General features: G+C 41.6%; 1 protein-coding gene across 2 annotated transcripts in view; it reads right to left on the reverse strand.

The window, feature by feature from the left end:
• Window positions 1-1666: 1666 nt before the first annotated feature.
• Window positions 1667-11992, reverse strand: part of shroom3 (shroom family member 3) — a 32541-nt gene continuing 22215 nt past the window's right edge. For both annotated transcript variants that reach the window (XM_036528410.1, XM_036528409.1), the window contains exons 7-9: window positions 9429-9543; window positions 8678-8959; window positions 1667-3967 (exon numbers count right to left, since the gene is read on the reverse strand). In XM_036528410.1, the coding sequence (XP_036384303.1) occupies window positions 3608-3967; window positions 8678-8959; window positions 9429-9543 (757 nt within the window). In that variant the 3' untranslated portion in view covers window positions 1667-3607. The remainder of the gene's footprint in view (window positions 3968-8677; window positions 8960-9428; window positions 9544-11992) is intronic.

An 11992-nucleotide genomic window follows, 5' to 3' on the forward strand; every position in this document is an offset into this window, starting at 1 on the left:
TTCCAATTTGCCACACCTCAACCTTCAACTTTTGACCGTCACAACAGTCCCTTTCCCATCCAGAAAAAGGTGATAAATGAACCAAGCAATTGAAATGATAACAATACTTAGAGATAAATATCTCAAACCTTTTAAATCTCCGCACTGGATCTACTAAAGTCTGTAAATAACTTTCCCTGCCTGATAGATTCACATATTTGCTATTCTTGTAGCTGAACCTAGTACTGTATGTGACTAGGTATATTTCCAGTGTATTACACAATGCACACATCTCAACTGTCATAAATTCTGCTGCAAACTTCTTTTGTCTGTAGATTTGTACTTTGATCTCTTTGTTTAGCTGGCTGAAATTGTCACAACGCTCACACTGCAATACCATGTGCTAAACTAAATTATATATGAAATGTTCTCATCTGCCACATGGATTGAATCAAAGGACATAATGTAAACTTAATTATGTTGGAATATTCATTATTTGAACAACTGTAGGGAAAAATCCAAAGACCTTTATATATAATATTGTGCTCCTTTTCACCTGCCTCTCAGTCAGTTTATCCACCAGACTCAAGCAGCTTTCTTATGTGGTAAATACAAATTATCACATAAGAGAGCTGCTTGGAAAAAATAACATGTAACAAACACTGCAATTCTGTTTACAGAATTTGTTGTTACATTTTATTTTTTCCAGTTATCGCTTATGGCAATCTGTCTATCTGACTGGGAAGTGAGTGGTATTTCAGAACCACACAAGGCCCAGCACTGCTGAACTACCCCAGTCCCTCTCCTCCTCAATGGTCACAGTGTCCACCAGAACTAAGCTCCGCCCAGCTGCCCGCGGGGGTTCAATGACATTCTTGCCTATCAGCCCAGCTGACAGCTGGGAGACGTGTGTGTCGGTCTCCCAGCCACGTCCCCAAATAAGGCAAGAGGTATGCAGGACAAACTGGATGCCACTCACGTACCAGGAAGTTTGTTTAGTGCAGAGTGTAATTTTGAGCAAGCTGCCTCGAGCAGTTAAATAACAAAGACACACTAGCTAAGTTTCAGTTTGTGCTCTTATTTGGCATATCGTTTAAGACTGTCATTGGAGCTCATCTTCACAAGACTTACTGCTGGTATCAGTAGCTTATAATTAAGACAAAGAACACAAATGGTCAGTGTTAAGATCTTGGCAAGTGCAAACCTGCATATTTACAATAAACAATGTCATTCAGGTGTGTGCAATTCAATGACTTTTAGGGCTAAATATTCTAGGCCTCAAAAATAGCAGAATCATCCTACTCCACCTTTTTATCCTGACACTGCATGAAACACTAGTTTTTTTCCTCTGGGAATAATGACTCACCACAACACACTTACTCACTCACACTTTCTGGCTGGATCATCAATATCCATGAATTGTCTGTTATTCTACGTGGGGTTCTTAGGCTCCTGTTCAAAAATATTTATATGAATGAAGAACAAGGATTTTTTGCATTGTTGTTTGACTACTGATTCAAATAATCAATTCGCCACATCATAAATTCAAATCAAATTTCTCATCCCTAATGCTCAACAAAGCAAACATTCTACTCTCCTGGGTAGTGGACACAAGCTATGAACCATGTCCTGTGTCTACTGTAGGCGCTGTGTAAAGAGTAAAGAAAAGACACCCTGGCAGAAAACGCCTCTTTAAAAATAGATTTATTTCATAGAAGGAGGATTTGTTTTCCAATGGTCTTCTCTTTTTTTACATCAGTGTACATAAAGCAAGGTTTGAACCAGTTCACCTTGATTAGACTATTGAACAGTGACTGTAAAATAGGGGTATTTAGTAATGGCTTTGCAAAGCAATTAAGTAAAGATATTGTTGGCACCTTCTGCCCTTATTGCTGAATATATTTGTATGCATGTGCTTTATATATTTAAATGGTATTAAAACAACAATCTAAATTACTTAAAAGGTGCTCTTAAAGTGAATCATACTGGCAAATATGATCTGAAAAGTCCCCTATGATCAATACAGGGGCACAGAATTCAATCTCCATTTTACAGCAGTAAAAATTGGAAACCTCCATACAGTGGCATCTACCCAACTAACCCTTCTGTCCTGTGTGCTCAGAAGTGATTGCGGACACGTACATCCATTCTGAAACCTGTCTGTGGACTTTATAGAAAAAATCCTCTGTCGGTACTGTTTAATGTGGGGTGGAATTCTTTTTTTTTTTTTTTTTTTGAGGATGAACACGATTCCCGCTGTAAAATCTGTGTTCCTTCTGGCCCTCTTGAAACATGTGCTCTCTTCCGAGAGGAATGCATCTGTTGACATTTTCACGCAACTTCAAGACGTCTTTTCGGCTTCATAAAATACAAAATGAGCTCTTCATCTACACAATAGAAACCAAGAGGTTAGCACATCGTATTTACAGCCACTTACATAAAATATATTTTAAATATAAATAATCATTGCTGTAATCCTCAGATGTGGTGGCAGCTACATTGAGCTTTTTTTAGTCTACATTGCAAAAAAAAAAATCTGGAGCTGAAATAGATTCTTTTCTGGGATAAAGCCTTTGTGTGATAAAATACCTTTAGTGAGTGTACTTCTTGGTGACCACACAGAACAAGTGCTATTTCGCCCCGGTACTTTTGTGCTGTCAATACCTGTGCAGATAATTGATGTAGCAAGTCCTATTAAAAATGACAAGGTGCTATTCTTTAATGTGATCTTTCCCTGCCTGTATGTGGGTGTTGTGAATGAGGGAAAAAAAGGTATTTTCCTGGACACAGCACAGAAACAGTCCTTTATAATTACAGGTAGAATGTAGGCATTTAGGCAGATTGAATCTACCACAAATTTTTGGGCTGTAGTGATACTCTTGAAACATAGTAAAAAAATATATTACCTTCACAAGAACGTAGGCATTTGTTTACAAATGCAGTAAAACATACCTATACTATGTTCCACATGCTCCTCTCTTAGTAATGCAATACTGAATTTAAAATTTAAAGGATTACCTTTCTTTTTTATCATCATTTCATTGTCAGCCAAATTCATCATGTTACGTGAGCAGTAAAATCACTTAAAACTGCAACTCACAGGTAATCACAAAAAGCATTGCAGTCAGATTGTATAAAAACATCAAAGAGGAATACCGCTGAAAATTCATGCAAAAATGTTTTAGGTATCATTCTGCCACCTGCTTTTGATGGTAGATTCAATCAACCCCTTGATCTAGACCTGTGAGAAGTAATGTAAATCTGTATATTCAGGATAAGGCCACACTGAGCAATTCATGAAGGGAGATATATTCTAACATGACGGCAAAGAAACCCAACCATAACTGACACAAACTAAAACGGATTAAAGCAGAAAAACATTGTCATTCACAGTCTGCTACAAGTATCTGGTGTTCGGATCTAGAGTGATTCTGGTGTAAGAGTGCTTCAGGATGACAAAGTGGGTTACATCATTCATGTAAAGCATTTCCCCAGCAGCTGGAAGGAGGAGTGTTTCCAGCCAAGGAGTGTGTGCAATCCAGCATGGGGGGGAGGGAGGGAGGGAGGGGTTGTCTGTTCATCAAGTATATTCTTCAGCAGGCGCTGTGAGCAGCAGTCTTTGCTGGGGTCAGAGAGAAGTGACTGTGGTGGAACGGGCGGCGGGGGAGGGGCTGGGAGCGGAGACGGGGGAGGGGCTGGGGGCGGAGATAGGGGTTCCCCCACCCTCCTGGTACTCGGGGGGCAGAGTCTCGCCCAGCCTGAGCAGCTGCTCCTCGCCCTGCCGGATGAGCTCGTCCAGGTGGCGCTGGCGAATCAGCAGTGCCGGCTTCACGCGGACGAAGTGCTGGTAGTCGCGCAGCTGCGGCCCGGTCAGGTAGCCGCCCAGGAAGTCCAGGACCACGCGCTCGCGCCGGTCCAGGTTCTCCTTCAGCTCCCAGGCGTCCTCGTGCTGGCTGCAGAGCTGCCGGCGCTTCTGCTGTAGGGACTCCTGGAGATACAGCACACAAAGCACACACACCGTTACAGCTCTGACTCCTGGAGATACAGCACACAAAGCACACACACCGTTACAGCTCTGACTCCTGGAGATACAGCACACAAAGCACACACACCGTTACAGCTCTGACTCCTGGAGATACAGCACACAAAGCACACACACCGTTACAGTTCTGACTCCTGAAGGTATCACACACAAAGCACACACACCGTTACAGTTCTGACTCCTGGAGATACAGCACAAAAAAGAACACACACCGTTACAGCTCTGACTCCTGGAGATACAGCACACAAAGCACACACACCGTTACAGCTCTGACTCCTGAAGGTACAATATACAAAGCACACACACCATTACAGCTCTGACTCCTGAAGGTACCACACACAAAACACACACACACCATTACAGCTCTGACTCCTGGAGTTACCAGACACAAAGCACACACACTGTTACAACTCTAGCTCCTGAAGATATAATAGACAAAGCACACAAATTGTATCCTCTGGAATCACACTCTTGAACACACACACACACACCCATCCACACCCACACACCACACACTGCATTTACATTTTGGCTCCTTTCGATTTACAATTCTGAGTCCTGACCACAGTCCACATGCTGCATTTTAGCAACAAAGCTGCTTCTGTAACAGGGACAACACAACACACTCAAACACCTGGAAAATGAAACAGCTGGAAATATACAGCTTTGGAAATGGACTAATAATGTTACCCCCGAACACAAAACGAAATGTATTAACTCCTGAGTCTTAATCTTGGTACCTGAGTGGCTCAAATGGCAAAAGTGCTTGTTTCAAGTGCAAACTGAGCCATATGGCACAGGTTCAAAACCAACTGTGTCAAACTTCCGACAATGAACAGTGCCCCATATCCACAGAATAAATTGTCTTCGTTCTATCCAGGACAGTGAGACCACGGACACCTCTGAGTTACTCAGACAGCATCAGGAAGCTATCCTATCCTTAGTTTTTTGCCTCGTGGTACTCTTAGTGTGAAGAATAGTCACAATAGGCATGCATGTGTACTGGAGGATTGAACGTGCTTCGGGCTGTGCTCCTTCATGTAGTCACTGCAGTGGATGAGCTTCAAATGCATAATCAGGGGTGGCCAACTGAGGTACTAAATTTCCAGACAATCCCTAAACAATTAACCAAACTTAGACAAACTGGTCCCATCCGCATTATAAAAATCACACTTCCTACATCTTTATCGACAGACGTTGTTCACAGCATCCATTCTCCACCCCCCCCCCCCCCCACCCCCATTCTTTTCCCTGCTAATGATGGTCAACTACCTTGGCCCAAGGCCATGTGCAATCCCTTTATTGGACTCAAAACTAAATGAAGTCCCACTATAACCACATCACATTCAACTTTCATGTTTTGATTGTATGGAAACTTAAATCTATTGAAAATGACTATAAAGGGGGAAGATGCAAAAAATAACAAAACAACATGACCTTTACCTAGCTAATCATACCAAACCTTCACTTTATACTATCACAAGAACCCTCTCGGCACAGCACTGAATGGGGTAAAATAGTATTCCTCTATCATGTTTTAAAAAGGAAAAGACACAATACCCCCTTAACGCATATGCACAAGGACAAGCACACAGACACACAAAGAGTAGGCCCCTCCCGGACTTTTAGCCGGTTGTCATGGAAGCGGAGTGAAAGGACTAACCTCTGTTTCAGATCCGGCCTCCTCAAAAACATGTATTGTTTACAGCAAGAGCAAACATCTGACAGCTACTCAATGCCCTCTGATATCAAATGAACTACCCGAGAGACTTCTATCAGTACTATTAAGTACATGTAAGTTTAAACTTTCCTTTATGAGGATTGGTAAAGCCAGAGAGTGCATTCAAACATACTGGTTTCTATTTCCATGCAGTTTTCTATGCAGTTTGCCAATACCTTTGTACATCTAATGACTGACAGTACAACAGTGGTAACATCAGACATTTTTTTCCAGCTTTCAAGCTTGAAATGTCACAGAAATAGGCTAACAAACATGTCTACAAGCTTAAATGTGTACTACATCCTGTAGTAGAATGTAGGGGTTACCATGTATTATCATTGCAGTTTTTCACCAAGATTTTCTAACAATTACCATGTATTTAAGATGTGAATTATCTTGGACCTGATAGTAAGTACTCATTCCTCCCAAAATGAAATGGGATATACTGAGTATCATAACAAACAACGCTCCATTTCTGAAAGTATACGGGCTGTAGACGCTGATTAAAGGTTTTTGCCATCGCATCAATAATTCATCAACTGTGAGCAACCACGATACACTCCAACGACTTTGATCGCTGCAGCTGTGCCCAATTTCCACACTTACCCATGAGGCCATTGGTGCACATGCAGCAGTCAACTGAGTATAGCGCAGTCAACCGTGATTGTGAAATGATGCCAGAAACATTTCACCAATATCCACAATCCTCATGCTTTATTTTTTTTTTTTACAATAAATATTCCATCGTGTATGCACTTGTTTATAAGTTTCCTTCCATGATCAGCATTTAAGCTGTTGTATTGTTGTTTAAGACAGGTACAAGGTCATTGTCAGGTTCTGCATCTCCTGTTACAACCGTCAGCTTCCTCCGCAGTCTTGGTTACACAGTCATCAGCTTAACACTGCCTGTGACAAATTCAATTAATAAAAAGTGAAATTTAGGTGGAAATGAGCAGAGAATACTGGCACAGCTCACAGTGACTAGTGCCTCAAATAGGCTTCGTTCTTCAGTGACAGTAAAATGACTGAATAATTTCACCAAATGTAACAGTTGCTCAATCACTTTGAAGAAACAAACTGCCCATATGACCATCTTGCTAAGATGACTGACAGAAACAAAAACATGTTGATTTATGTTATGCTAGAGGACATTCTAAACAAAGTGTTTTTTTATTTATAATCTTCCAACATGTCCCATTAGCACCTGTTATCAATTTGCTTAGAAGACACTGTTACTTAGGGCCACACAGCTTACCATTTTTGATGTTGATATTATCCATTTCAAATCCCACATATTTACCCAAGTGATTCTGGTTAAGCACGCAACTAGAGGGTACACATAACCCAGGATTTGAACCTGAAACCTTCTGATTATAAGTTCACTCCGCAAACCACAACTTCTGCATTAGCTCTTATTATAAACGAAGGACTTCCAGGTCAGAGAACATAAGCGCATGGATAATCCTGGAATTATATCGACAGCGCAGATGAATCGGCAAACACAGATGGCGCGTTACGTAACCCAGCGGCGGATTTGAGGAGGGAGCCGGCCCAGAGTGCACGACCGCTCTCCCAGAAGGCCTGACTCATCCGAGAGCGTGTCAGCGCCCCAGCGGGAGGAGAGGAGCGCAGACCAAAACTGAGAGAGCGGAGAAAGGAGTGACGCGAGCGAACGCAAGCGGAAGGATGATGCAAAACTGGTGTCACCTGCGGCAACTTACCTCTTCATTCAGCTACATTCCAGAGGGCAAAAGGGCACCTGTCTAACAGCCCATTCTTTTTTAGAGGACAAAAGTACTCACTTCTCTCTCTATACATGTTTCACAGTACACAGCCTCAGAGTACAACTTTTAGCATAATTCTTCCTACAGTGTGTTTGGAGTAAATCACACGACCAAGTTAAGTGCACAGCAAGCATGGGTATTATGATACATTACATATCTATAGACAAGCTGAGCCTTTATATATTATATATTATATATTATATATAATATAATAATAATAATATATATAATAATATATATATATTATATTATATTAAATATACTTAAATAAAACACAATAAGGAGGAGTGATGTGGTCCCTTTGCTTTGTCTCAGGGCTGTTAACAGTATTACTGTGAAGTACCTTATTTTATATTATTCATGCTCTGCTTTGTTTTAATTACAGTTTGAACACATTACCCAGTCCTGAAAAGATACTTGGCAATCATCCTAGGTTTTGTTAAATAAGAGCTTTGACCAAGTCGCTTATCAAAAATAGCAACTGGATGCAAATAGAGTTTTATGTTTTGTGCAAAGGTTTTTGACACCTAGACATCCTTCCAAAAGTAACAGATTTCTAACGAAAGAACACTGCTGCTGGTATGACACTGTGTGGGTATTCCAGCATTTGCATGCCAAACTTCTAATCTTTTAGCAGATTTTTTGGCAGATCCTATTTAGATCCAACTAAACTCACAGAGCATGAACCACACTGTCATTCATTACTTTTAGTGCGTTGCTATTTCCAGGATGGCAAGGGAAACTCTCCTCCAAAAAATGATCAGATCTCTTTGATGCTTATCATTACCCTTACATCATTATCATTACGCCTACGCACATTGAACTGGACCATGAAATTAATTTAGACTTTTCCAAAGCCTATAGGCATTTCAAAATCCAAGGTATGTGCTCAGTTGGCTATGCAATGTGAGGAGCACATGAACAGGCCTTACAAATTAAGTTAATAAACTCTTGCTCATTCAGCTTGAATGGATACACGTCTGTTCTCTTGCGGTGGAAAATAAGAGCGCCTGATAGTGAATGTAATGTAATGTAATATAATGCTGGCACATGAAAACATTTTCCCAGGTAGTATTTTATCTAGTAATGAGAGCTGGTGTGAGTGTGTGAGCAGTGAATGAGCAGTGGGTGGTGGTTGGGGGGGAGGCTCACCCTCTCCTCGGCGCTGTCCTCCGTGTCCGCCCCCTCGAGCGCGGCGAGGGCGGTCTCCACACGTGCCAGCCGCCCACGCAGCGACAGCAGCAGGTTGACGATCCTCTCCAGGTCGCCGACGAACATGCGGTACTTCTCCCGCTCGTTGGGCTTGCAGCGCTCCTGCACCAACGTCTCCATGTGGCCGCCGAGGGCGCTGAACCGCCTCTGCTCCTCCGCCAGCCCCTCCTTCTCCTCCCGGAGCGCGGCCACGCTCAGCGTCAGGGCCCTCACCAGCTCCCCCTGCAGGACACGGGGGGGAGGACACGACAGGCCTGTGTTAGCATCACCCCCTCCAAACAACTCTGTCTCCTCTATACAGCCCCCTGTATGTTCCTTATTAACTTCTTCCAATGAAGCTGTGGAAATACAAGTCAATGTTGGTCACATCATTTTTACTAACAGTGGATCCATGGAATATCAGTGTTTTCGACATGAGCTAATCTCTTGATCCACATTCTCAAAACTTTTTGAATCAGTTCAATTGATACCTCGTCAAGGGATCAAACTGAATTCACAGGAGAGCACATTCAAATTGCATTGAAGCTAATATATACAAATACAAAAAAGTTGCTGTGGAAATGGCAACAGCACAAATGTTTCTTTAACTGTTTCATTTCACAACAGGTGACAGACTCTGTATGCTACAGTACAGCACTGCAATAATGCTAGCACAGATGTGCATTTCAAATGGAGGGGAGCTGGTAAAGACCTTCTTTTGGTTGAGGTCAACATCCTCTGCGTCCAAGTCCGTCTCCATCTCCATTTCTCCGGGTTGGCTCTGCAGCTGTGTTTCCTTGGTGACAGAGTCTCCATTCTTCCTCAGACTACAGGCAAAAGAGGCAGAGCAAGTGAGGGGTCTTCACAGTGGGGCGGGCAGTCGAGTGCAGTGGTAAGAGACAGGGCTTGTAGCCTAAAGGTTACTGGTTTGAGGGTAAATATGATTTGGTAAATATCAGACGGTCTAAATGGAAAAACGTACAAATTGTAAGGTGCATAAGTTGCTCTGGATAAGCAGACATAATGTAATGTAAACACACAGAACAGACAGAGAAAAATTACATTACATCACGTTACATTGCATTCATTTAGCAGACACTCTTATCCAAAATGACTTCCAGCACAGAATAATAGAAGTGCATCCATTCAAGCTGAATGAGCAACAGTATCAGGCCAGGCTAACAACACTCCTAGACCAGTGAGTGTGAGCATAACACCATTCAAGCCCTACCACAAACTTGTTCAACATGACTAGGCAGCCTAGAAACTAAGGGAAGCCAGGTATACACACTACGATACATCACAGTCAGTGTCCACTGCATAATACAGATGTCAAGATGTCATGTAGTGCCTAATACAGAAGAGTTCACACAAGGTCACGTCAGGTCTTTCACCTGTTACACGTGGTTGTTTCCTGCTCAAGTCCTAACACACATATCCTCGAGATATGGAATGTGTACTGACTGGTTTCCTTTCATGTTGTTGGCCTTTTTTCCCCCTCTCATCAGAATGCTAATGACACATTCCAAAATGGGTCACCCTTTATGATAACCTGTCCGCAACCTGCTAACCAATGATGAATAATACTTCAGGAACGATCGCCTTTTGTGCCATCTGTTGTTTCATAGGATTGACCTGTGTGAGAACACTCGAGTGTGCTTCACATTAACGCTGAAAATATCTATGGATCAAGACACACTGAAACAGAACTACAAATACATGTAGTTCTACATGACTTCACATACTAATAGCTTCTGCACAGGTCCCCATATATATTACATGTTTGATGCCCTGTAGAACAACACCCTAAAATAGCCAGCGAAAATCTTCTTCTGTCACAATTTGAATTTGATTACAAGGTGCATCACTATAATTACTCCCCATGGTGTCATTAGAGATGTTACTTGATTTCATGAGGATAATATCACTGACAGCCTGGCCTCTAGAGTATAATTATCTCAGAACATGAGCATAGCCCTCCTCAAATCGAAAATGCAATATTTAAATGTGCCACTAGATGGCATTCTAACTCAAATTTTCTTACAAATAAATTCACTTGGCTAAAAGTGATTGATCTTAAGTTAAAATCAAAGGAAAGCCACTATAGGGTTGCCTTTTACGCAACCTCAGATGAGATGACTTTCTTTAGATGACACAGTATAACTAGAAGTATGATAAATGCCAGCTGCAACCCATCATATAATATATATATAATGAAATAGTTATTTATGTGTGCGTGTCAAAGGGAGTACTCATTAATTGTATACTCTATGTACAAGTGCTGTCTGTTATATGATGTAATGGAAAGTATGTAATTATATAAAAGTATATAATTTTTTAGATTGTAAAATTCCAGTTAGTACAACTTAATTAAGACTCTTCAAACATATCAAAACTAAAGTATGGTGTCTCATAAGGTTCAGTCTTTGGACCTTTACATATTTTGCTACATACACTGCCATATTATTGCCATATTGATACAACTTGTTTAAGTCAAGTCCTGCTCTCATTGGGGCAAAACGGTCCTAGATTGCCTCTATGACCATATGTTTGTGTGTCATCTTGTATGCAACTATACATCTATCTGGTATACACACCTATCTATCTATGCGCCTGTCTCTGTCCCTGGCAAAACCTATAACCCTTCCATACTGGGCTCAACAGTCTACTCTGACCACTCTTTTCTTTCCCTCCTCTCTCTCTCTCTCTATCCCTATCTCTTTCCCTTACGTCATGTGAGCTACGAGTAAAACCTGCGGCCAAGCCCTGAGATACCCAGTATCAAGAGCAAACAGTCTCTAGATTTATGTTGCGAACTGATAATTTACAAGAGTTCATTTGTTTCTATTCTGTGGTCTCTTACACTGTTTATCGAGGGTGTCTCTCAAACTGGTTTTCCTGAGAACAGGGAATAATTTTCTGTTTTTCCCCAACTGGCTTTGATTGATTGACTGATTGACTGAATGTATTCGATGAATTTAAAAATACAGCATTACCAAAAGGTGGACACGCTGCATCTAAACGCAAATCTAGGATGACACAAGTCAAGACACTGTGGTGCTTTGGCTTTAGGTGTTCTGGGATGTTTGATTTCCTCTAGAAACCCCACTCACCCCAGTGCCTGGTGATGCAATTCTAAAACATCTATATTTATTAATTTGGCAGACGCTTTTATCCAAAATGACTTACGAGTGAGGCAGAGTACAACACAAGCAAAAAGCCATATAAGGACGTTTCATACATTTCAATAGCTGGCCAGACAAGGTACAGGCTAGC

Source organism: Megalops cyprinoides, chromosome 5, assembly GCF_013368585.1.
Source record: "Megalops cyprinoides isolate fMegCyp1 chromosome 5, fMegCyp1.pri, whole genome shotgun sequence".
NCBI lineage: Eukaryota > Metazoa > Chordata > Actinopteri > Elopiformes > Megalopidae > Megalops > Megalops cyprinoides.